The sequence below is a fragment of the Vombatus ursinus genome, unplaced genomic scaffold (genome assembly GCF_900497805.2).
Source record: "Vombatus ursinus unplaced genomic scaffold, bare-nosed wombat genome assembly UNPS02014798.1, whole genome shotgun sequence".
In the NCBI taxonomy this organism is placed as follows: Eukaryota; Metazoa; Chordata; class Mammalia; order Diprotodontia; family Vombatidae; genus Vombatus; species Vombatus ursinus.
The window spans coordinates 86,222,268-86,247,752 of record NW_020954576.1 but is presented as its reverse complement, the minus strand read 5'-3'; the positions used below and the strand labels follow the sequence as shown (position 1 = coordinate 86,247,752).

General features: G+C 34.9%; 1 protein-coding gene across 1 annotated transcript in view; it reads right to left on the bottom strand.

Annotated features, from left to right (window-relative positions):
- The window catches only part of LOC114049726 (rab3 GTPase-activating protein non-catalytic subunit), a 127,945-nt gene that overhangs the window by 25,370 nt on the left and 77,090 nt on the right, over window positions 1-25,485 (bottom strand). The window contains exons 14-26 of the mRNA XM_027871106.1: window positions 24,779-24,995; window positions 20,350-20,493; window positions 20,048-20,130; window positions 19,711-19,775; window positions 17,404-17,494; window positions 14,609-14,736; window positions 11,783-11,996; window positions 10,842-10,939; window positions 7,527-7,632; window positions 5,700-5,860; window positions 4,005-4,233; window positions 374-538; window positions 162-268 (exon numbers count right to left, since the gene is read on the bottom strand). Of these exons, the coding sequence (XP_027726907.1) occupies window positions 162-268; window positions 374-538; window positions 4,005-4,233; window positions 5,700-5,860; window positions 7,527-7,632; window positions 10,842-10,939; window positions 11,783-11,996; window positions 14,609-14,736; window positions 17,404-17,494; window positions 19,711-19,775; window positions 20,048-20,130; window positions 20,350-20,493; window positions 24,779-24,995 (1,808 nt within the window). The remainder of the gene's footprint in view (window positions 1-161; window positions 269-373; window positions 539-4,004; window positions 4,234-5,699; window positions 5,861-7,526; window positions 7,633-10,841; window positions 10,940-11,782; window positions 11,997-14,608; window positions 14,737-17,403; window positions 17,495-19,710; window positions 19,776-20,047; window positions 20,131-20,349; window positions 20,494-24,778; window positions 24,996-25,485) is intronic.

Below are 25,485 nucleotides of genomic sequence, written 5' to 3'. Positions count from 1 at the left end.
GGAAGGAATAAAAGTGACTGGGGTTTGTACTTATTATTACAGTCTAAAAATGATGAGAAAAATCTACTGTATATTGTAAGCTACTTATTAACAAACAGTTCCACATTTGTAGGAGTAGTTACAGAAAAAACCTAATTTTTAAGATTGAAAGATAATCTTACCTCTGGATCTTTATTCCACTGAACAACATATTCCCAACAGCAATGTGCATGTAACACATCTAAGTCAAGACTACAAGGAAACTGTTGATAGGCTAAATTCAGCAATTCTGAAAGTCAGAAGTTGGGACATGTTTTTCATTTCTTCATGTAATGAAAATCAGTAATATCATTCCACTCTAAGATTTTTGCTTTTATGTATTAGTTTATTTTACCTAGGATGGCTTGTAAATCCTCTGGCTCCTCAAGGAAATCTTTACTAATACCTTCTTTAGGTTCCTCTGAATTTTCTGGAATTCTTTCTTGATGAGCCAATTTTAATACATGGGGACTGAAGTCCTGTTTAAATATCCATTTTGCTACACTGTCTGCAATTCCTCCTAAAGTTTGGGAGGAGGAGAGATGAGTAAGAGACAAAGAAAAGTAAATTTTAGGCAATGGAATATCATAAAGATGTCACTATGGTGACTCTGTGTAAAACAGAATGCTAGCTTATGAACCAAGATACCTAGCTCTACTTCTGGACTTAAGCTTAAACATGTCAAGTCAACAAACCCTTTCTATGCGCCAGGCACTATGCTAGAAATGTCTCAATCTTTGTTTTGGATTCTCCGTAATAAAACATGGACTAAAAATAACTATTACTTACCTTTTGAGGACAAGTAGGATACTATGTTTCAAACCTATTTCTAGCATCAGGAGTTCTCAGGCCTTTGCCACCATGCTCCCCTATTAATACTCCTCCTAATTTTCCCTATCCTCTTTTAGGGGATAGAAACTTTTTTCTTTTTGCTCCTATCCTCCCAGTACTTCACATAGTGCCTGGCATACAGAAAGCACTTAATAAATTCTTGTTGTCTTTATTCACAAAACAGAATATTATAAATATTCAAATTTTTTCCACATATTTAATATAAATAAAAATATTCAATATATTTACTTATATTTCTGAAATGTTTTAAAACATACAGGACAAAGGAAATGAGGCCACTTCCTTTGACTCCTTATAATAATTCTAACTGAATGATTACTAAAATGAAAATATTTCTGCTCTGTAATATCTTAGAAGCATAAAACATGACCTTTAAAAGATGAAATCTATACGGTGGTTTTTGCTTAGAAGGACAATATTTTAAGAGCACGATGATGTTATATTTTAGCTATACATATGGCAGTAAATGAAAATGATTCAAGTGCATGCTGGGTGTCAAGAGTGTGATGGGTGAAAAATGAAATGACTGAGGAAACAAAAGTTGGAGCTTCCAAGCATATTGATTAATTAGGCAATGAATTCCAATTGCCTAACAAATCAAGACCAGTCCCCTTCCTCAGCTTAGGGCTGGACCCCGAAAACAGGGGAGACACATTTTTATACTTTAAAAGCAATTAATCAAATAAAACCAACTAATTAGAAGGAAACAATGCAACATCAAGTAATTTGATTTGTAATTGGAGGAAAGACTAGGGACTTTCCAAGTTGGGAGGGGGAGAGTAAATGGGCACAATTTCCTGAATTCAGGAAAAGAAAGGTCCCACTACTCCCAAGTGTCTGTATTCAATCAAAGGAAAATGTAAACAATAATTGATTGATCAGTATGGGGTCAGTTTTCAGATAAGACATAAAGGTTGCTTGAGAGGTACAATTGTGAGAAAATTCCTTCAATCAATCTTTGGATCTGGCTGGGTTTCTGGTCAACATAACTGAGGTCCTTAGTTAAGGTTCGCTAAGTAGCAGGTAGGGGTGGTCCAGCTTCCCAGACATGCATGTCTAGGTTCAAAAAATTCAATAAGGTCTTTTCAAAATTCTCACAATTGAATAAAGTTTTCTCAGAAGACAGAAATCGGACTAGGCCCATAATTGAACAGAAAGGGAACTGAGTTAGTTCCAGAAGTGAGCCACAGTAATGGTTCACTCACTTCCCACCACCATTTGCTGCTTCAATCCTCTCAATTCCCTTAAGGGCAAGTTAACTTAGAATTTAAAACTGGGCAGAAAATGTTAACATGGAGAAATAATGGAATTCAGCTCCAGAATTCAAGAAACTGAAGAACATAAATTACTTGGGACTTCTATTTGCTAAGAAATGCTTGAAAAATGGGAAAGAAGTTTGATATGAATTAAATTTAGACCAACATCTTATGTTATACACAACAAGCTCAAAATGGACGTGACTTGAATATTAAAAAGGTCAGACCACAAAACAATTAGAAGAGAACAGTATAAGCTATAGATGGGGAGGGAGCTCATCAACAACTAGGTACAACTAGGAGAGGAAAGGAAATAATGGAATGGGAAAAATGTTTGTTTCAAATAGCTCTCATAAAGGTATGAGAGAGTATGTGAGTGAGTATGAGTGTGTGTGTGTGTGTGTGTGTGTGTGTGTCTGTGTGTGTCACAAATGTACAAGACCAAGAACCACCCCCATAATGGACAGGTGGTCAAAAGATATAAACTAACAATTCTGAAAGGAAGAATAGCAAACTATTAATAATAACCACATGAAAGATAGCTCCAAATCACTAACAAAATGAAAAATGCAAATCAAAATGCCGCAGTTTCATCTGACATCCAGAAAACTGAAAGAGGTTCTTCCTAGTCCTTCTACAGGCTAGTCCCCTCTAAGGTTACCTTTTCTCCCTTCTGTACAAATCTTATATATACCCATTTACTTCCATGTTATCTCTCCCAACAACAGGAAAGCTCCTTAAAGTCAGGGCTGTTTTTCTTTTTCTTTCTTTCCTTCGCACTCAGTACAATGCCTGGCACTGAGTAAGCACTTTACAAACGCTTGTTGATTGCCTGTTCATTAATATCAGAGGAGACAGGCATGCTAATACTCTGCTGGTAGAACTGTGACATGATCTAATCATTTTGGAGAGCAATTTGGGATTATGCTAAGAAAGTGAAAAAAATAAAAAGATTCTCTGACCCAGAGAACCCACTTCTAGGCATAACTTTCCAAGGGGGTTAAAGACAAAAAGACAGTCCTATAAAACCAAACTTCCATAGCACTACTTTTTGTGGTTCTAAAGAACAGGAGGAAAAATAGTTGCTATGCTCATCAAATGGAGAATTGTTAAACAGAGATAGTATTGTAGCATAAGAAACAATGAATATAAATAATTCAAAGAAGCAAAGGAGGAATTAAATGAACTGATGCAGAGTAAAGTAAAAAGAATCAGGAAAACAAAACATACAATGACTAATGATATAAATGGAAAGAACAACAAAAAGATTAAACTGAATGTTACATAATTATATTAACATCAAGCTTGACTTCAAAAAAGAAGTATGGGAATGTACCTTCCTCTCTTTTCAGGGGTGGGGGTTTATGGGTATGAAAAACTGCATATATTATAAAACTTAGTTGAGATGTTGCTTAGCTATTCTGAACTATTTCTCCCCCCATCCTCTTTTTTAATTGTTTGTTATAAAAGATGGCTCATAAGGGAGCTGGGGGGAAAAGAAGAGCTGTAACTGGAAATGAGGGTGATATAAAAACAAAATATTTCAGTAAAAATTTTAATGAAAAGCTAGAAAAAGATAATTGAGACAGTTATATACAGATATATAAAAAGGGTATAATATTTCTATACACACATATATATGTGCACTTGTACCTATGTTTCCCTGTGTGGTTAAAATATGGTGTAAAAAGTTAAGTTGGGGCAGCTAGGTGGCGCAGTGGATACAGCTCAGGCCTTGGAGTCAGGAGGCCCTGAATTCAAATCCGGCCTCAGACACTTGACTCTGGGCAAGTCACTTAACCCTGACTGCCTCACCAAAAAAAAAAAAAAAAAAAAAAGTTAGGTTGAAAAACTTAAACTAATTCTAATTTAATTTACCTTTTCCTCCTTCTAGTAATTTCTTAACAGAAAGACTCATAAGTGGCTCAGCCTGCAAAGAAGACAGTTTGGAGCTTCGAGTGTTCATTTTACTATGAAGCAAAGTCTGAAGTATCAGGCAGTCTTCCAGTTGCTTCAAGAGAAGTTTCCAGTATTCAGTATCAAGGGAAAGAGCCTCCCAGGAATCAGTGAGTCCCTCTGGGTCAGTACCTAGAACTGTTTGGGAAAACTAACAGAAAAGGGACTGGTTATAATCTGGTAAACAATAATCATCTATACCATGAAAAAATTTCATTTGAAAACTGCCTGATAATACTAGCACCATAGAAATTATATGCAAATTATATGGAAACACTTCAATTTTCCACACCATGGTACGATCTTTAGGGAATTGTCCCCAAAGGCATACAATTTGACCCCTAATCCCCCAACTTTATCAACTATTCCTTTGTAGTTTCAATTTCATGTTAATTGGATCAGTCTCTTCCCTATTAGGTTATATAATTGTGCAGCTGCAGAAAATGCCTACCTAAGAAATACATTTTTCAAAACTGCTATGATTGCAGAAATAGTGTGCAACATTTAGGTTACCTAAGAAAATAAACTCAGGTAGAATTATATTCTCTGAATCACAAACCTAACAGAATCTTTCACAAAACCATCCTTTTTTATTAACTGACCTCAGAACAATTCTTGTTAGAGGCATGTGAGAGGGAAAAGAACACATTTCTCATTAAGTTTATTTTACTTTGTGTTCCATTAAAAAAAAAGGCACCATTAAACTGAAGAGGTGGGATTGAGAGGGCAGGTTGGAAGCTTACAGAAAGAGTGGAACAAAAGCAAATAGAGTTTAGACATCTGAAATGAGACTTAATTTAATGCCACCAATTCAACCAAGCTATACTTAAAGAAGTGTTTCAGTTTATGAAAAGCTAGTCTGAGTGGCTATGCTTATTTCTCAACAAATTTTGGCAGCTGAAGTAGTTTTAACACACTGATTATATTTGGAAAATATGTGTTACATGTCTTACTTATTAACATGAAATTTTGTATAAAATTAACAAGGTTTAAAGTTAATACCTGCAAACCCATTTTAGCTACTTTTTACCACTTGTTTTATTGACTGTAAATGAGAGGACTGGACTACAACAATTCATGACTTAAAAAATTTGGTATTCCTTAACTGAATTTGTAACCACTAAGATCTAAGATAGTTCACAACTTTGTTTACAGGAAACAACATTTCTGAGTTCTCTAGGTGTGACAGGAAGTAGACCCCACAATGATAACCCAATGGGTAACTCATTTGTGGAGCTCAGTCATATATAAAATAATATTTGTAGAGATATGGGAGGAACCTTTGAGAACTTTCATACCCTCATCTGAGAATCAGAAAGTGAAGCCCTTTGAAGTTAAGTGATTGGCCCAAAGGGGAAAATTTGTAGGACTAGAACCAAGGTCTCCTGACTCCTAGGTCAGTGCTATTACTCATTTGAAAGTATGTATGAATGTCATCTAATGAATGGTATTGAGGTCATCATATCTCATAATAAAAAATTTGCAGAATTTCAATCAATAACACCAGATATACATTTCAAATTCTAAAGCTTCTCCCATCGGCAAGTCACAAGATAACATAAATGTCCTTTTAGAAAAAGATATTAACAGATTTACAGAGCATCTTTGCTGACTTACTTTTTTCTCAGCTATATTATCGGATATCTGTGCTGCAACAGAATGCCCAACATGCGCAGATAACAAGGCAGCTGCATTATTCTCAGACTGAATACAAGCCATACGCATTTGTTGCCACCAAGGGGATACAGACTGTGAGTCCCATGATTCATCTATAGCAACTGCAAAGAAGGGGAAAAAAATTCCATTTGTCTGCTGTAGTTCAACTGTGTTAAGCACCAGCTCTGAAAACTAAATTCATAAGGACATATCTTTATGATAAGTTAGAAGGTGAGTAATTTAAACACAAAGACTTAGATTTCAGTTAGGTAGGTTCAATCAATGATCCTGTCCTTGAAGCCAAGTGTCAATGGAGCACATCCCAAACAGGTCACTACTTCTAAATCTGTTACTACAGTAATATCCTAGGGTAAGACTGTAGTTCTGGTCACTCTTACATATAAAAGGAGAAAAGTTGGAGCTGAACTTTTCTTGACATTGACTCATTTTCTATATAAATGTCTTTCGTTGTTTTATACTTCTCAAAATAAATTTTAACCTCCATTGATAAGTACATATAATTTTATAAACAAGAATATAGGAAAAAAGAACAAAAAAGTCTAGAAACTCTTATTGATTACCTGTTTCTTTGAGCCCTTTTCAACATCTTTTCTATGTATTTAACATAAATGTCACTGTTTCTGTTATCTTTAGACAGTTGCAGTTCCTTTAGTATTGCTTTCATTTGGCTTTACTTCCTAAGTCTTCTCATATTTCTTTTAATTTTTAGTGTTCATAATTTCTTTGATCAGAATAACATTCCATAACTTTAATATGCCATTATTTTTTCAGCAACTCCCAATTGCTGGACACCTAGTTTATTTCCAGGATGTTGCCATTACAAATAATGATAATAGTTCTGCAGCTAGATCTTTTTTTCCTATTAAAAACTTTCTTACGAGGCAGCTAGGTGGTGCGGTGGATCAGAGTACTGGGCAGTTTAAATCTGACCTCAGACACTAGCTGTGTGACCCTGGGCAAGTCACTTAACCTTGTTTGCCTCCATTTCCTTCGCTGTAAAATGAACTAGAGAAGGAAACGGCAACCCACTCCAGTACCTTTGGGGCAGCTAGGTGGCTCAGTGGATAGAGCTCTGGCCTTGAAGTCAAGAGGACCTGAGTTCAAATCTGGCCTCAGACACTTGACACTTATTAGCTGTGTGACCCTGGACAAGTCACTTAACCACACTGCCTCACCAAAAAACAAAACACAAAAAAAACTTTCTCAGGGTACCCTTAGTAGCGAAGCCACTGAGTACGAACATATTTTGTAACTTGCTACATAATTTCATATTGCTTTCCAAAAAATACTGAATCACTTCATACCTCCATTAGCAATAAATGAGCATGTCAATTTTACCCCGGGTATGCCAGTATAGAATTGTACCACTTTTCATTATCTTTACAAATTTCAGTCATACTGCTCTTGATGAATAATATCACATACAAAAATAGGATATATATTATTGCACTTTACAAAATGTTTCCTAAAAAAAGTTAAGTTCCACTTTATAAATTAAATTATATTTTAAAGAATCCTAAATAATTAGCAAAATAAAGAGCTATGCTGTTAGTATCTTCCAAACTTGCTAATATTAATTTAACACTGAATTCACACATTTCAGTAATTCTGCAGATACTGATGTAGTTCAAGTACAACAAATTAGAGACGAGCAACTGGGAAAACAACAAGCACATATATATAAAGGCATTTTTCTCGTTTTTTGTTTTTTTTTAAAGGAATATTCTTGAGAATCATTAACTTATATGTATCTTTAAAGCAACTTACCTTTCATCTTACTCAGAAGAGAAAGCATAGTGTGAAGACAGGAAACAGACTGTGGCTTATCAAGAATATCTTTTTCTTTAGAGAGCCAAACATTCAGGAGTAGAGACTATAATTAAAAATTTTAAAAAGTCATTCAATTCTAAAGCAAGCTGATTTCAAAACAATCTTATATTTGTTAGACATACTATAAACATCTTTGGGGAAATCGTGAATTTTTTTGAATATATTATATGTCCCAGCCCTTTTTGGCATGTAATAGTGGCTCCCTATATTGTGTGAGGTATGAGGCTTTACTATGCTCCTAAAAAAGTCTTTCTTTTTTTTTTTCTTTTTTATTTTTTTGGTTAGGCAATGGGGTTAAGTGACTTGCCCAGGGTCACAGAGCTAGTAAGTGTTATGTGTGAGACCAGTTTTGAACTCAGGACCTCCTGACTGCAATGCTGGAGCTCTATACACTGAGCCACCTAGCTGCCCCCCTTTTTTTTCCTTTGACATCAGACATCATTAAAATCACTCCTCTGGATTAAAGCATTGCTTCCAAATACCCATATTAAAATACAGATTATGTGTGAGAGGTATGACATTAACATAGCTTAAGTAGCTTAGCAGAGAAAGGGAATGAAAGAAGGCCATACTGAGATGGTTTTGATGGGGAAAAGAAGAAAAGAGTCTTTAAAGACTAGAGAATAGGTCACTATCTAGATTAATGTTACTACCCTTCCTGGCATGAGGACCCTTAGTGCTTATAGAGAGGAAGGGCCAAAAAAGGAATGAGGGAGGGGTTACTGAAGTTTATTTACATATATCCCAATTCTGCCTAAGGTCAGGCCTAAGAGGAAACAGACTATCTTAACACTTTTCCACTTCTCCTAATGCTCTTATCACTATTAAATCACAAAAAGATCTTTTGAGCAAAAACACTGTATCAACATTTATGTGATTCTATGGAAGACATCAATCCCACAATTTTAAACTTGGCCCATCCTGAGCCAATAACATCTATGATTTATGAAATGTGTTCAGAGTGTGACTTGGAGTTTATAAACAGCTTAGTAGCATAGGATTATATGGATGCACTTGGGGATTAGGTGCAGTGAAAAATGTTCATCATTCACTGCAATGCTGTAGTGAACTATTGCTCAAAGTTGTAAAGTAAAAGGTGATTAAGAATAGGGATTAGAAAGTTTAAATATAACACTTCAACTTTAAAAAGTTTTCAAAAATTAATAAACCTCAAAATTTCACTTAGAACCATTTATAAATTCCATTCTCTTTTTCCAACCATTCTCATAATCTATGTTGCTATTTTAATTTTTACATTCTCATTATAATTAGGCTAAAAAAAAAAACCCTCCAACACACATAACAGATATTCCAGTTTCAACTACAAACTTTTTTGTAACAATCAAATTGCAAGGAAATAGAAAAGTAGACTGTATTCTTCCTTCTGGACATCACACTAAGTTTCTATTAGATACATTTAGATATCTTTTAATTTCAGGACATATAAACCAATGTTTATTTTTCTGGGACAGTACCAGTGAGGGAATTGAGTGAACCACACTGACTTCAGCTTGTGATTCAATTTAGAAGCTAGTTCAGTTTCCTTTCTGTTCAATTATGGGTCCAGTCCAATTTGAGAAAATTTTATTCAGTTGTTTGAACCTAGTCCTGCATAGCTGGAAAGATGAACCACCTCTGTTGCTAAAAGACCCTAAACTAAGGATCTAGGTTATGCTGACCAGAAATCCAGTCAGATCCAAAGACTAATACAAGGAGTTTTCTCACAATTATGTATCTCAAGCAACTCATATGTCTTATCTGAAAACTAGCCCCATATTGATCAGTTACTGTTTCCTTTTTCCTCTGATTGGATACAGACACTTGGGGGGAGTAGGACTCCTTTTTTTCTGATTTCAGGAAATTGCACCTGTTCACTCTCTCCCTCCCAAATTTGAAACCCTCTAATCTTTCCTTCAGTTAAAAATCAGATCACCTAATATTGTATATTGGTTTATAGCCTGTTAATTGTTTTCTTTTAACACATAAAAATAAAAATCTATACCCCCTGAGAAAGCCTGGTCCTGATGCGTTATGCAATAGGCATGCATTGCTTAATAAATCGAGATGCTTGGAGGCTCGAACTTTTGTTTCCTTGGTTATTTCGGATTTCACCTGTCACACCAGGTATCCAAACATAATTGGTTTTGGTACCAGGTAGGATTTCTCACAATAGGGGTTACGAAGATCACTAATACCAATGTATTTAAATTTATACACAATAGAGTTTTGCTTTTTATCCGTGTTGCTTTTGTGGTTTATTTTGGCATTAGGAAATTTAACATATGAGGGATATGAGTTATTTTATCATTACAGGTGGGCTACAGAATAATTACCAAAATGAAATATGTCTTCTGCCTCTTAAAAAGGTCAAGTAGAACATATATTGCAAATGCAATTATTGAATTTTATATTACATTACTAAAATTTTTCTCAGTAACTTAAATTCTATTATAATTAAATTGCATATTTAGGAAAAGTAAAACATTTTAGAAGGACTAAAAGTCTGATAAAAAATGAGAATCCCATACTAAGCAGCCAACGAGCTAACAATGCTATAATGTTTTCCCAAAAGAAAAACAAAACATGAAAACAAACCATAACAGACTCTGCTACATCTCTACTATAAATATCCGTCTAAAAAACACAGATTTTTATGTTTCATGTTATAATTTTACACAGATTGTTTTTTTTTCCCTCCTTGTTATCTGTTATAAATTGACTGATCTATAAAATAAACAAAGTTTGGGGATGCTTAATAAGCAGTGCTGCAAAGTACAGTACTAAAGGGATAGTTATGTTGTATAAATTAGATCACTATTTGTTATTTAAAAAACAAGATACTCTAAATTTTACATTTATCTTAAGTACTCTTAGAAACATAGAATTTATCATTGATTTTAAATTAAAGGCTTTATAAGAATCAATTTAATAGTTTATCTTTATTCTGACATTGTTCATTGGTACAAATTACTCCATGAAAGTTTGTTATTTGTATGCTTATCAAATTCCAAGTTTATTTTACATTTGCTGAAGCTTATGAGAAAACTTACATAGAACAGGGAAAAACAAACAACTTTATGATTAACTAAATCTGGCAATTCATAAATTACTTGAATTATCTGGAAGGTTTTCATCTACTTTCTATGATATTTCTATAAGGACAGCCATTTACCATAAGCAAATGCTGAAAGCCTGAAGGTTCTCCTAAAATTATATTACCTATGAAGAAAAAGTATACAATTAGTACTTTACCAATAAAAGTTGTGGGCTAAATCCAGCAGATTCCAAAGTATGACACATATCCTCTGTGGAGCTTTCTCCATGCAAGCACTTCCAAAAAAAGAAACTACCTAGTAAAATAAAAATGCAAACCTATTAAACTATAGCAACCTCTAACTCAAATCTATAATATTCTCAATTAGAATCAATTTTGATAAAAAAATTTTCTATATAAAAATAGTATCTATGAGGAAAATGAAGGTATAGTATATATAGCTCTAAACATGACCTTTTTGGAATTGCTAATACAAAAAATTTATTTGGAGCACTACTTAAAGCAACAACAATTTGGTATGCTTGAGCATTTTTGTCTGAGGTTAGGGACGGCATTGTCTTTACAAATCCACAGTGCTTAAGATATTGCCTTACAGAGACTAAGCACTCAATAAATATAGGTGACATAAAACACATTAAACACAACAATAAAAAAATGTCAGTACAGCAAAGTGGATAGAAAGAGGGCCACTGAAGTCAGAAGCACTTGGATTAAAGTCCTGCCTCAAACACATACTGGCTGGGTGGCCTAAATAATTTCACCCTTTCTTGGGTATCTCTACAAGGCAAAATTACAGAAGCATGGCAGATTGGATGAGTGAAGGAATCTTTGACCCCGAAAATACTCTACTCTGATAAAATAAAAAATCTGGCTCCACCTCAAGTCATAACAACCACTATGCTGACATTGCTTTCAAATTTTCAAAGTGTTTTATATACACCATCTCACATCAGTCTCATAACAACTTTGTAGGTAGGGATTACAGGTGTTTTTATCCCTACTTCACACAAGGAAACTAATGCTCTGAGTGTCTGAGGGATTCACCAAGGACTTCTGACCAATGAGAGTTTTGTGAGTTTCATACCATAAATTTCAGATGGCGTGGAAAGGACAAGAAAAAATCTAGTGCATTACATACCTAAAGCCACATATTCTATTTCACTTATCTTCTTTACACTGATCGTATCTTTCTCATATTCTAAATATTCCAGGAATGTTGTCACAGGCAGTGCACCATCTTTATCATCAGCAAATCGGACAGTGGTTCTGGTATTCTCTTGTTTATAGTTCTCCAATAATGCCTGCAGCCTAACCAGTTCTTTTTCATCAAGCCTTAACAACACTGCCAGCTCCTAAAAGACAAAAGATATAAAATCATAAATCTTCCACATTGTGTCTAAAAATATGCCTCACCTATCAAGCCCCTGTAAATAGGATTGAAAGACTTTTCTATTAGAGGCAAAAAAATGGGCTTATGACTATAACAACACTAATGTGTAGTCTACTACTGATTTTGCTCCAAATTTACTACATTTCATGGAGATATCATGTGATAACAATGCAACAATCATAGAATAAAGAACATAACTATTTTTATTAAACTTTTAAAATAACATCAATGAAAAATTCTATAATCCTCAGTACTAGATACAGAAGTATGACTGAAAATGGAACATTTTAATTGTTATGCAGTATAATATATAAAACAATAGTCTGGTCTAATTTCACTCTGTTCAGAAAGAAAATAAGATAACAGAAAGAACCACAAATATTTAAAGAGGTCACAGGTACTGCACAAATCTTGGAACCAAATCCTTTACATGTATAGAATTAAGAGGATCCCTTAATAATAACAGAAATAGATTTGGAAGGTATCTTAAAGGTCATTCTGTTCAAATTCTGTCTAAAACATTCATCTTCTCAATAATATCTCCTACAAGTTATCAGTCAATATCTGCTGGACTATCTTTAATGTAAAGGAAATCATTATCTCCTAAGACTGCCCATTTTATTCTGGGATAGTTTTCTAATTGTTAGGAAGAAATTCTTCCTTATATTAAGCTAAAATTTGCTTTATTGGCAACTTTTACTCATTGGGCCAAGTTCTGCCCACTGGTTATAGAGAATAAACTTGTTTTTTCTTCTGCATGACAGTGATTTAAACATTTGAAGACAACTAACATCCCCTTAAGTCTTCTCTGGGTTAAAATTTACCAGTTCTTTAAAGCATTGTGGTTATTAAGTGGTTTTCAGTCCTTTTGCTATTCAAGTCTTTCCCAAATTAGAGAAATATGTTTTCATAAGGAAGAGACCTCTGCTGAAGTCTTACTCTGATGGCTAATCATGATAAAGAAATGACTGAATTTTGAAAAGTTATGCCAGCAGAATGTAAACTGGCAGGTCCTACCAGACTGAAAAAGTTTTAATATGGACTCAGTGAGAAATGATGAATCTGCTGAACAAGGACCAGATAAGGTAAATTTGGAAAAGATGATCATCAAGCTAGCAATGGGATAATGAATTTTTTGGCCACAGCAACTCTCAAAGACAGATTAACCAGCCATAAAGGGGTAGCAATTAGCATGGGCTGAAGAGAGTAACCACACTGACAAACTACTGGACCTCTGAAGAAGTAGGAAAATGAATTTATTAAGGTCTGTGAAGTCATCAATCCTTTAATATTTTGCATTAAAACAATTAATACACATCCATGTTATGAAAGTCAATCCTGGTTTTGAAGTATATCTCTTTTCTTAAAAGGAAAAGATTGACTTATTGAACAAGAGAAACTCGCTTTCAAAAGTAAGAGTAACAAGCCATCTACTAAATCACTTATCTTTTATCTTTGGTATTATTGGTGACTTGTTTTGCTCATTACTTGAGCACTGCAGTGTTCTTATTGATACACAGTGCCTATCATTGGAAATTACAAGGCCATTTCTTCATTGTCTTGAATTTTGTACTGATATTAGCAATGGTGAATAATATTCCAAGGAAAAGGATCACTATGTCTCAATGATCTCTACATTATTACCTAGAAATTTCATAGATGCTTTAATATCTATCCTCTCATAAAATAGAAAACTAATTTCCTTAAAAATTCCTACTACCTACTAATTACTTATTATAGAATTTGACTTTGCAAGTTCTATTTATAAGAATGTGTAGAAGGTCAGTGTATAAATGCAGTGCATAAATATAGTAAGCAGGGTAAAAAATGTTCTTTTTGAAACTAATTGTATTTTCATGATACCTCTTTGGACAGGTTGATAAAATGTACAGTTTTCACAAAGGAATCTGGGCCAGACAAAGTTGAGAGTTACTACTCTCTATTTCATTTTAACGAAAACTAAATTTGTTTTTAAGTCTATGGAAAGGAAAAAAAATGAGACTGTTAAAATTAGTCCAGTGCCTGGCACAAAGTAAATGTGCCCCAATGCTTTTTTGATTGATTGATTAAAAAAACCAAGTAAAATATCAGGTTACAGCAAATACTATAAGGTATTTTCCATTGAATATGCATTAGGGAAGTTAAGAGGTGGATTTCATAATTATTTTTACTAACCTCTTTAATTACTCAAAGTCAGGTTTTTCAAGTTGTACCAATATGGTGATGTTAACCTATTTTATGGAAGAAACCTCTTAGAGGAAGTTGGATTTTAACCAGTTACCTTATTAACTGAATTCAGGTAAGATAAAAGGTTCACTGAGGAGGAAAAATAGATTAATAATAAAATTTAATTTATTGGATAAAATGAAAACAATGTCTAGGATAAAAACGTTATACCCAAAGCAGTCACATAAGAATTCAATTAGGATAACTTTATGCTCTTCTTTTAAAACAAAATAAAGTAGTCACTGTTTCTACTTTTACCACTTTCAAAAGACACAGGATTGGCCCCTACATTGTCTTAGCATCTATAAATTAAATCTTCCTACATAGCTACATTTTGGGATTACTCACATTATTGGAGAATGATGTATCTGAACACAACCCAAGAGAATTCAGTTTATTGACTGACTCATAAAGATGGAGTAATTTAAGCTTGTTGTCACAAAACTGGAGTAGTCCTTCATCAACACATTCAAGCTCTAAAGCATTGGAGAGAAAATCAAATTAAACAGCTTGTTAAAAAAAAACTTGTTAAAATTTTCATGCCAATTAAATCTTTTAATATTGCATTCCACAATTCTTTGATGTACTGTAGTTTATAATTTTCCTTAAGTGATGATCTGAGTGTATAACTCCCCAACGGAATCAACTGCAGTGGCTTACTGACTTCAGAATAAAACATAAATTCCTCTATTTAGCATTTTGAAACCCCTTAATAACCTGTCCCCACCCCTATATTTCCAGGCTTACCAGATATCATTCTACTTTCTACTTAGTCCTACAGTCAAAATGGCCACCCTTTTCTTCACACATGACACACCATGTTGTGTCTCCATGTCTTTGCACCGGCAATTTCATATGCCTAGAATTCACTCTTTACTAAACTCTGCCTCATAGGAATTCCTCTTTTCCTTTAAGACACAGCTTAGGGACTATCTTCTACATGAAGCTTATCATAATCCCTCTAACTGCGAGTGCCTTCTCTCCAAAACTACCTTGTATTTAATAAATTTGCATTTTGGAATCTGGGTTTGTTTCATTCTTTGTACTTGTATCCTAAGAGTGCCTAGAACATAGTAGGGACTTAATAAATATTTGCTGATTGATTGATTATATTACGGTGTTTTATCCATGGTAGAAAAAAAAAGATTTTCTCAGCCCAAGTATCCTACTTACTTAAGTTGAAAAGGATTTCTACTAGGAGGATAGACAGAAAAAAGTGAAGAAAATCATTATCTTAATAATAGGTTTTTTAAAATGTTATTGCGTGATTTAAATATTAAGAAAGATTTGAAAAATTATGTACGTTTTTTAAAAATCAGCTTATTGGCCCCAAACAAGAACACTATCTTCTGTCTCTAGTCCCTGACATACTCATTGAGAGTTAATCAATTTCTCCTACCTCCTTCTATTATTGTGATTGTCAGTTAGAACCATGAATTATTTTAAAATGCATTCAGCAGAAGACAAGATGACCAGACTTTTCTTTTTAATTAAATAACAAATTATCTCTAGCATCTTTCAACCAACTCTTTTGTCTTAAACATAATACTGAAGAAAAAATGTTTTTAACTTGTTCATTCTTTCAAAAAATACAACAAACAACAAAAAAACTAAAAAGATTCTAATTCTAAGTGATCACAGTTTCAGGCATAATAAATTTCAACTTTTTGTATCTCTGAAATAGATTTATGGTTCTCATTCAAGAGTTCAGTTAGAAGACTTATCTAGTCTTTCAACAATGATCATTCTGTCTCATGACAATATAAGATATAGCAATATAAAACCTTTATGGAGCACAAATATAATTGTAGGGATACCTTATTTTAAACAATAATGAATTCCTTAAAAGTTAATGCAAATAAAATGTTTATAAAGTAAAGGACAATTTAAATTTACTAGAGAAATCCATTCCACAAGTTAGTTTTAGATATTAATTCAGGACAGGAAATAATTAAGAGTAGTTCAAGATAAAAGTAATTTGATGGAGAATATCTTAACCCACTATTTATGGTACCTTTAAAAATTATACTTTAAGCTATGGAATTTATATGCAATTAAATCAAAGAAAAAAAAAACAAAGCCTAGACGAAACCATTAAGGCATTACTAGTTATAAAGGCAAAGTTATACCAAGGACAATTTTTTTATATAATATTTACTTCATGTTAAGGGCTTATACGGGCTCTTTGTAACTTAGCTAGAGTATAGTGCCAACAATTGTACAGTCACATTTTCTGCCCTTGTACAGGTTAGTTAGCTTTATACAGAAAACAAAAATCCATTGAATTACTCCAAAATTAACATGCATAGAAAAACTATAGGAAAATTACCACAATGAAAATTACGTGAAAGTGGATGATTTAGCACAAACTACTACTATTACTAGAAAAGTAACTCAAAGTTTATGTAAATGTGGATAGTAGGTTATGAGCATCATCTTCCCATTCAAAGTCCACACATTTATATCCAAAGTACTTACCCCTCTACATAATTCTATCTCTTATTCCACGAAATAAAACTAAATTAGGGAAACAATATGGAGACTAATAGCTTTCTACAAATGACCAACTAATCTTTCCCTCATGCTAAAAGCATATAGCTTCCTATAAGCTTATATATTATTGTGCATTATACATAATTGGTGAATGTAGCTTACATTTCAATTAGAAGGTAAACTCTATGGAGGAAAGATATAAGTTTACATGCCTTATCTATACTTTTTGGGTCCCCTTCCCTGAGTGCCTAGAATAGTACTCTACACAGAACAGGCACTTAATAAATGTTTATTATTAAATGCAAATAGATTTCATTTTTTCTACCAAATTATAGAAATATGTATCAAATTAAAATTTTCCCAATTATATCAATTAGGAAATAATTTACAATTACTCACAGAAAGCCAAGATGATGATAAACTATATAAAAATAAAACAGTATAATAATTTTTAATAACTGACACATTTTATTATGTTTAATAATTTTCTCATTAAAAGAACATTTTATATCATAATCATTAAGGTAAGCATTTAATATCTTTCTACAATTAAAAGCATATAATTGTATTTTAAATGTCTATCTCTTTAGAAATTTGATTGTAACTGTGACATGATCATAACCTTTAATTAACATGAACTATCATTTTACCTTGATTTGTTAAAGTATCCAACAAAGTCTGAGTGATGTTTCTAAGGCAGGAAAATGGTAAACGTTCACTTGCTAAAATGCTTTCCAAAGCCTAGGCAAAGGAAGAAATTCCACAATTGAAAGACAGGAAGTCAGAAAATCCATTATTTTCATTTCATTACATTTAGGTATACACTGTCAGAATACTGAGACTTGAAGGTAAAACTAACTTATATAAAATATTTCATATGAATATCAGTAGTTTAATAAATATCACAGATTAATTCATTAAAATGCTGATGTTCATATGAAACATTGTACAAGTAAATCATGCATCATGATATATTAAAATACAAGCACAAATCTGAAGGTCAGACAACTAAAGAAAGGTTGAGGTGAAGAACAAAAAAAAACAAAGAGAAGAGCTAGCATGGAAGAAAGAGAAGAAAATATTTAACTAATAAGAAGAGGTTCAGTAAATCCTATACCGCTAATGCAATAAAGGGAAATAAGAAACAATAGTTACTATCATGACAGTAAGAAAAGTATTGCCACAAGTTTACATTTAAATTTTGATTGCAATACTCTTACATGACTGACTAGTCAAGTCAACAAACATTTATTAAGCCTTAAACCTAATTCACTCTAGGCTCTCATTGACTGGCCAACCCAAGCACCACCTAGTGGATACTGTTTGGGCCCAGTGGCTCAGATGTAAATGTAAATATGTAAATAGCAATGGTTTGTCTTTTGGCCAGCAGCCCAGTCTTCTCCTCCCAGGTTGATTTTTTTTTTTCAATTAAAGGGGCCATTCCTTGCTTCACTTGTTAAACAGCCTTAATCAGTGAATGGGGATTGTTTTAGTCAAAGTGAGAACTTGGAAGGACCTTAGCTTAAAAAGGCCAAGGTCTCCCACTTCACCCTGGGCCATCTCCAGCTGTCCTGATCTGTATCTTGCCACCGGACTCAGATGGATCCAGAGAAGAAAGTGAGGCTAGTGACTTTGCAAAGCTCTCCCTCACTTAAATTCAACTGACAAGTCATGGCATCATCTTCCTGATGTCATGGTCCTCTTCAAGAACAAAGGACAAACCACAACAACTATTTGCCAGGAACTATGGTAAGGTCCGGGGATACAAAGAAAAGCAAACAAACAAATAAAAAAACAAAAACAAAAAACCCAGTCCCTGTCTTGAAGGAGGTTACATTCTAAAAGGGGAGATACATAAACAAGTAGGTAGATGCAAGATATATACAGAATAGATAGAAGGTACTTTTGGAGGGGAAAGCATTAGCTGCTAAAGGGATCAAGAAAAGCATCTTACAGAGGTGAGATATGGGCTGAGTTTTGGAGATGTCAGTGAACATTCTAGGAGTAGAGTACAGCTAATGCTAAGATATGGAGAAAGGAGATGGAATGTCTTGTTTATGGAACTGCAATAGTAGGCCAGCTGCTAGAATGGAGAGTGAATGGAAAAGAACAAGGTCTAAGAAGCCTAGAAAGATAGAAAGGGGCCAGGTTATGAAGAGCATAAATGCCAAAGAAGTTTTTGACCCCTGGCTGTAACAGTGAGCCAATCAACTCACCAAGCAGGAGGGTAACATGGTTAGACCTATGCTTCAGAAAAATCACCTTTGTAGCTTAATGGAGTTTGGACTGAAATGGGGAGAGACTTTTGTCATGGACACAGGTTAGAACTGGTTAGATTCATAGGCCACAATAAGTAGGAACAGTGAGGAGCAAGGAGGGAAAGAAATAAACATTTATTAAGCACCTATTATGTGCGAAGCACTATGCTAAGTGGTTTACAAACATTTCATTTTAACTTAACAACTCTGTGAAATAGGTGCTTTTCTTAACCCCATTTTGCAGTAGAGGTAATTGAGGCAGGCAGAGGTTAAGTGACTTGGCCAGGGTTATAAAGCTATTATCCAAGGCCAGCTTTAAACTCAGATCTGCCTGACTCCAGGCCCAATGCTCCATCTACTGTACTGCCTTGCTACCTGGGTAAGAGTAATTTTTCCAAAATGTCCACTATTAGCATCACCAAAGAGATATAATGCAAAAGTTAAGGTGTATGTTTGTTTGTTCCCTCCCCCATTAGCAGCACATCAACTTGAGTAAATCTGATAGATTAACCTGTTAAGACTGAAAAGATGAGAAACAATGCAGATTGCAGGGAGAAACGAAGCTGAACAACAAGCTTTAGATACATGAAGAAGCAAATGGCAAAAACAAGACAAGCTGTGGCACAGAGAAATATGCAGAGTATGAGGATACAGAAAAGGGAGACGATTTTTTATCACAGACGTTGTGTGCATATTTACCTGTTTTTTGGTTGCAGGATACTTAATATCAAGAATTAATTCCTTTACTTCAGTTTCAACTAAATCTGAAAAATCAAATAAATTTTAAATTATGATAATTTTGCAAAAGTTCATATTACATTTCAGCTATTCTATGAGTTGCAAGATTATCTACTATTCTTTTAATTTTATAATAAACTCCTAATGTGCAAATATAGGCCAATTCAACTTTACAGATAAATTCTAAGATGCATGCATAAATTATTAAGGATTTGGAGTGTACTTATTAGGCTCTACTGCTGATTTTTAAATGATCCAAACTATTCAAAAATGTGGTTTTTTATTTGAGGACACTTACTAAGATTTGGAGTTTTCATTTTCAGTAAAGTTGCTAGTTTCTTCACTAAGTGAAGATCCTTGGCTCGTTCACTCTTCTTATCACTTAAAACAGTAAATAAATACTTATTTTAAAATGGAGAAGAATGAAGTTTGCTACATATTTCCAAAAGGTTTAACGTTTCTTTTTCTTTCATTTTTTTTACTTTTTGTATGCCATTATTAAAGATATTAATTAAATCTGAAAAAAAAATAGCTCTTTGTTGGCTAAGAGAAAAGAGTTTTCAGGGGCATATTCATTAGAAGAGAGATAATAAACCTTACCTCAGTGCTAAATGGAAAGGAACATTAACTGTTTTTATGCTTCCAGACACTGGATCAACAAGACAAATCTGGTAAGTCTGTGGCTGCCAACTCTGACTGGTAACATTATTTAAGCCCATTATTTTATAACCAGGATACAGTAACCTACAGAAATCACGTACAAATATTGTAAATACAATGAAGAAAGAAAAAATTTCCAAAGGATACTTTTATTAGAGTTAAGGATGTCTGGGAAAATATTTACTTAGAAGCATTAAACAACTCTACAGTTATTGATTAATATTAGAAAAAGTGAGCCATCAGGATTTAACTGACAGCGACTTGATTTTCATTAAAAAATTAGCTAAAAAAGAAAATACGCACAATTCAATTAGAACTGAACATGCAATTGTTTATGGTAAAGAGACAATTTTCCCTGCATATCTTTCAAGACAATAGGAAGAACGTATGGTATTAAGAATAGATTTTGGAGGCAGCTAGGTGGCACAGTGGATAAGAACACTGGCCCTGAAGTCAGGAGGACCTGAGTTCAAATTTGGCCTCAGACCAAACACTTGACACTTAGTAGCTGTGTGACTCTGGGCAAGTCACTTAATCCCAATTGCCTTAAAAAAAAAAAAAAGAATAGATTTTGACACATAAGAGCCATGTGACTTTGGCTCACTTGTCTGGGTTTCATGTTTCTCAAACATAAGATGAAGCAGTGAGTCAGTAAACACTATGTATGCACTTAACTGTGACAAGCACTGTACTAAATGCTGGGGTCACAAAGAAAAGAAAGAGAAGGTTCCTTGCCTCAAGGAGCTTATGATCAGACAGGGGAAGACAACACATAAAAGAAAGCTAGTAAGGGGAGGGGCAGAGAGTACCCGGCACAGGGGCATGATGGAGTCCAGTGTATGGAGGGCAGATGGTGAGAAATGAAGAGATGACTGGTCTGTGTGAGCACTCTTTAAAGGAATGCTTTGAGAGGAATTGGCCTAGACTATCTCTTCCAAAGTCTTTGAGATTACAAAGCTTAGGGGATTGAGGCAGGGAGAAAATGATGCCCGGAAGTTTTTGTGGCCTACTAGCTCAGAGTCAACATCACAATATGGCAGCCAAGAGAATTAACATCAGAGATGATACAATAAGAGAGAGGCAACAGCATCCAATAATAAAGAAATGACAGTCCTGCAGTAGTTTGCCTGGTCAGACCACATCTGAAGTATGCTGTTCAGTTCTGGGTGACACACTTTAGGAAAAACAGGAGGGCACCCTGAAGTCCACAACTCTATGCCGCATGAGAAAAGATTTGAGAATACAGAGATTGTTTATCCTAGAGAAGTTGAGAAAGCTTTGGGAGGTAGGAGTGGGGTAGACAGAGAAAAGGGGGAGAGGAGAAACAAGTATTTGAGGATCCATCATACAGAAGAGGGTTTAGATTTGATCTGTCTTACCCAGAAATAGGTAAAAGTTGCAAAAAGCAAATTCGGGCTTGATGTAAGGAAGAATTTCCTACCATGCTATGTAATAGCAGAGTGAATGTCTTTGCAGGTAATGGATTCCTAATGACTTGACAGCTTTAAGTAATGGCTAGAATGACCACTTATTAGATATGAAGCAGAAGGGATTCTTTTTCAGATATGAGTTGGACTGGCTTCTGAGGTCAGTCAGTCAACAAGCCTTTATTAAGTGCTTGCCATGTGCCTGGAACCATGCTAAGTGTGTGGAGATACAAAAAAGAAAAAAAAAAAAAAAGAAAGAAAAAAAGGCAAAAATAGTGTCTGCCCTCAAGGAGCTCACATTCTAATAGGGGAAACCTGAAAATAAATTGATATATACATTAGATGGACAGATAGAGAGATGAATAGAGCAAGCATTTAAGCTCTGGGTATATGCTAAGCATTGAGGTTACAAAAACAAGCAAGCAAGTCCTTGCCTTCAAGGAGCATACCTTGTAATGGGGCAAACACAGAAAAGGTGCTAGAAAAGGGAGGGGACAATTAGACAACACATGGCAGAGATGGTTAGGAAGAGGCTTAAAAACCTGGGCTCCCTGAAAGGTTAGAGAAATTTCACCATCAGACATAGGGGATCCAAAGGTAGAATCCTTAGGAAGAAGATAAGGAAGCATAGTATGGTTTTGTGTGGGGTGTGGGGTGTGTGTCTGTGTGTGTGTGTGTGTGTGTCTGTGTCAAATGGTAGCCTTCTCTACCGTGCAGTGGGGAAGGAGGGAGACAGTTTGAAATTTAAAATGTAACAAAAAATAAAATAAAACGAAAAGAAAAATTTTAAGGGGGAGAAAAAAGGAAAATGAGGATAATGGCAAAAGATTAGAAGGCATGATATGGAGATGGCCAGGAAACGGACAGAGACTTGGGCCCTGGCAAGACAAGGCAAAAGTTGCCCTTTTAAAGCTGGGTGACTCATGAGCCTTATCCAGGTTCTGGTAGGAAAGAGATGAGAATGATAGGCCAAAAGCAGAATGTACGATGTGAAGACAGCTAGAAAATCACCAACACAATAAAAGGAAGTTAGTAACCTTAGAGGGGGGAGGTTCGAGCAGCTGGGAAAACCAGGAAAGACCTGCTGAAGACAGGATTTGAGCAGAATCTTGAAGGAAGCCCAGAATTCTAAGGGGCAGAGATGAGGGGGAAGAGCATTTCAGGCCTGGGGTACAGCCAATACAAAGGCATGGAGAGAGGAGAGAGAATGTCATGGTTAAGGAACAGCAAATAGGGCAGTATGGCTAGATTATACTTTGTGTGTTGGGGTGTCAAGTATAAGAAGACTGGAAAAGTAGAAAAAGGTCAGACTGTGAAGAGCTTTAAATGACAAAAAAAAAAAAGGAAGGTAAAAGGCAACATCTGGAGTAGTGACGTGGTCAGACCTACATTTTAAGAAAATGTGAGGTTGTCTTCCAGCTCCGAAATTCAGTGATTCTGAAACATTCCTCCATTCCTCTTCAAGCTGAACTCCTGTCTCTGGTCTTTCTCTACCATGCCACAAAAACTTTACCCTGGAAAACAGTTGGCTCTTTCTCTTCCTAGAAGCTCTATATTGAAAAGGACGCCTCAGCCAGCTGCATCTCCACTCTACTCCAGGCTGCCCCTCTGACTTTAGGTCTTCCTACCATGCTACGGTGTGGGTCGTTCTCCACCCACCACCACCATACACACTTTTCAGTTTCTTTCATATGTTGTTTTCCTCATTAGAATGTAATCTCCTTGAGGGCCAAGACTATCTTTCTTTCTTCTTTTTTTTTTGGGGGGGGGGGGGGGGATGGGATTCACAGCGCTTAGCACAGTGCCTGGCACATAATCTGTTCTGGTTACTGGATTGGATGGATGATGCCTAACAATACTTCAATCCTTTGAGAATCTCATAGCATTTCAGATTATGAAACTGAAGGACAGAAGAAAGAAGAGACTAAGGGAAAGGAAATGAACTGGACCTGTGATTTCATTAGCACAGTGAGCTTCAGAATAAGGAAATGACCTCTACCAATGCAGTTGGCACTTTCTTTGCAACTTATAATTCATATGAGCTATATCCCTCTAGGCAAGTCACTGAAACTCTCACTACTTTAGATAACATAATAAATGAACTTAAATTTGAATCAGCCTTATGCAAACAGCCATGTTTATCTTCTTTGTTATTCTGTAATTAACCTGTCAAACAGTCACTGTTACTGAACACCCACAAAGTATAAAACAGTGTGACAGGGATTTGGGGATACCTATCAAAATAAGTGCTCAATATAAACCTTTTGTATTGAAAAGTTACTCCAGCAAGCCATGATGAAAGCAGCATGGCTGGAAATGACCATTCCGGTCATAACTCCTACAGAGGCTTTAATGGAATTCTAATCACTGACACAAAATAAATTGCCATTCACATAGGGGGAAAAAAGTAAGATTAGATCGCAGCAGTAATTTTTGGCCATGGTATTTTCCATGTGCCTCAGGCCAAAATGCCAGTGAGAACAACCAATCAATTTCCAAAGACTTACTGAGAACCCAGTATTAAAGAATTAACATCATCTCTTTATCTCAAGGAACCTGTAAGTACAGTTATTTCTTCCACAACGCAGGGGTTAAGGGCATGGCACCCCCACAATTTGGAAAATCCATGTAAAATTTTTGGCTCTCCCTTTGTACCAGAGAAGAAGTCTGAATTTTTTCTTTTTCTTTTATGGGGTGTTTACAGTACCTTATTGCAAAATTTGGGTTAAGTATTTAGTCATGGACTCTGTGTCTTCTGCTGGCCTTCATTTGTCATCTGAAGCTTCCTCAAAACTCAAAAAATTCCCATTTAATTTCTTATGCCAACCTGCTGTATATTGAAACCTCAATGGGGACAGCTGCAACATGGAAGGGATAACTGAACCTTTTTTCTTAATTTAAAATATTTCTTTTCAATCAGCAAAATAAGTTGTGTTACTCACCTACAATGTTTCCCCACATTAAAAGCTCCCACTCTGGGGCCCTGTTGAGTGCTCCACACTTCCAGAATCCCCCTCCTTGGAGCATAGATCACAAGAAATTGAGCCACTCTGCTTGGACCTTGTGTATTTCCAAAGGGAGAAAAATCCATCTTTTCTGAATCTCTTTCATGAAGGTCTTCTACAATTTGGATCCATCCAATTTGGGCATCCCGGTAGCCTTAGAAAAAGAGGAAGAGATGAAATAATTTTATCTAAACGTACTGGTTTCCATAATTTTAGTTAAAACATTCTCTCTATTAGATTCATGGAATTGTTATTTGTTAAGTATTTGATGATTTTATAAAAAGGACAAGAATAGAATGTTGAGATTCCTGCACTGCATGAAAGGCTGACTGAATGATCTTTCTAACTCTAAGATTTTATGATTCTGTGAATCCTTATAAGAATTTAACTCTTCTTTCTATATACATTAAGGCCCAGCTCAAATGCCACATCTTCCCTGTAACCTTGCCTAAGAGCCCACTCAGAAGTTATCTTTCTCTCCATTGGTCAATGGAAAAATTGAAATAAAAAAAAATTTATCAACCAGAAAAGCTAATGGTGTGTTAGCCACACTAAGAGAAGCTATGTGTCTCTAACAGTCCTGTTGTATTTGACCTTGGTAGGACCACATCTGGAGCTCTGCATTTAGTTTTGGGTGGCACCTT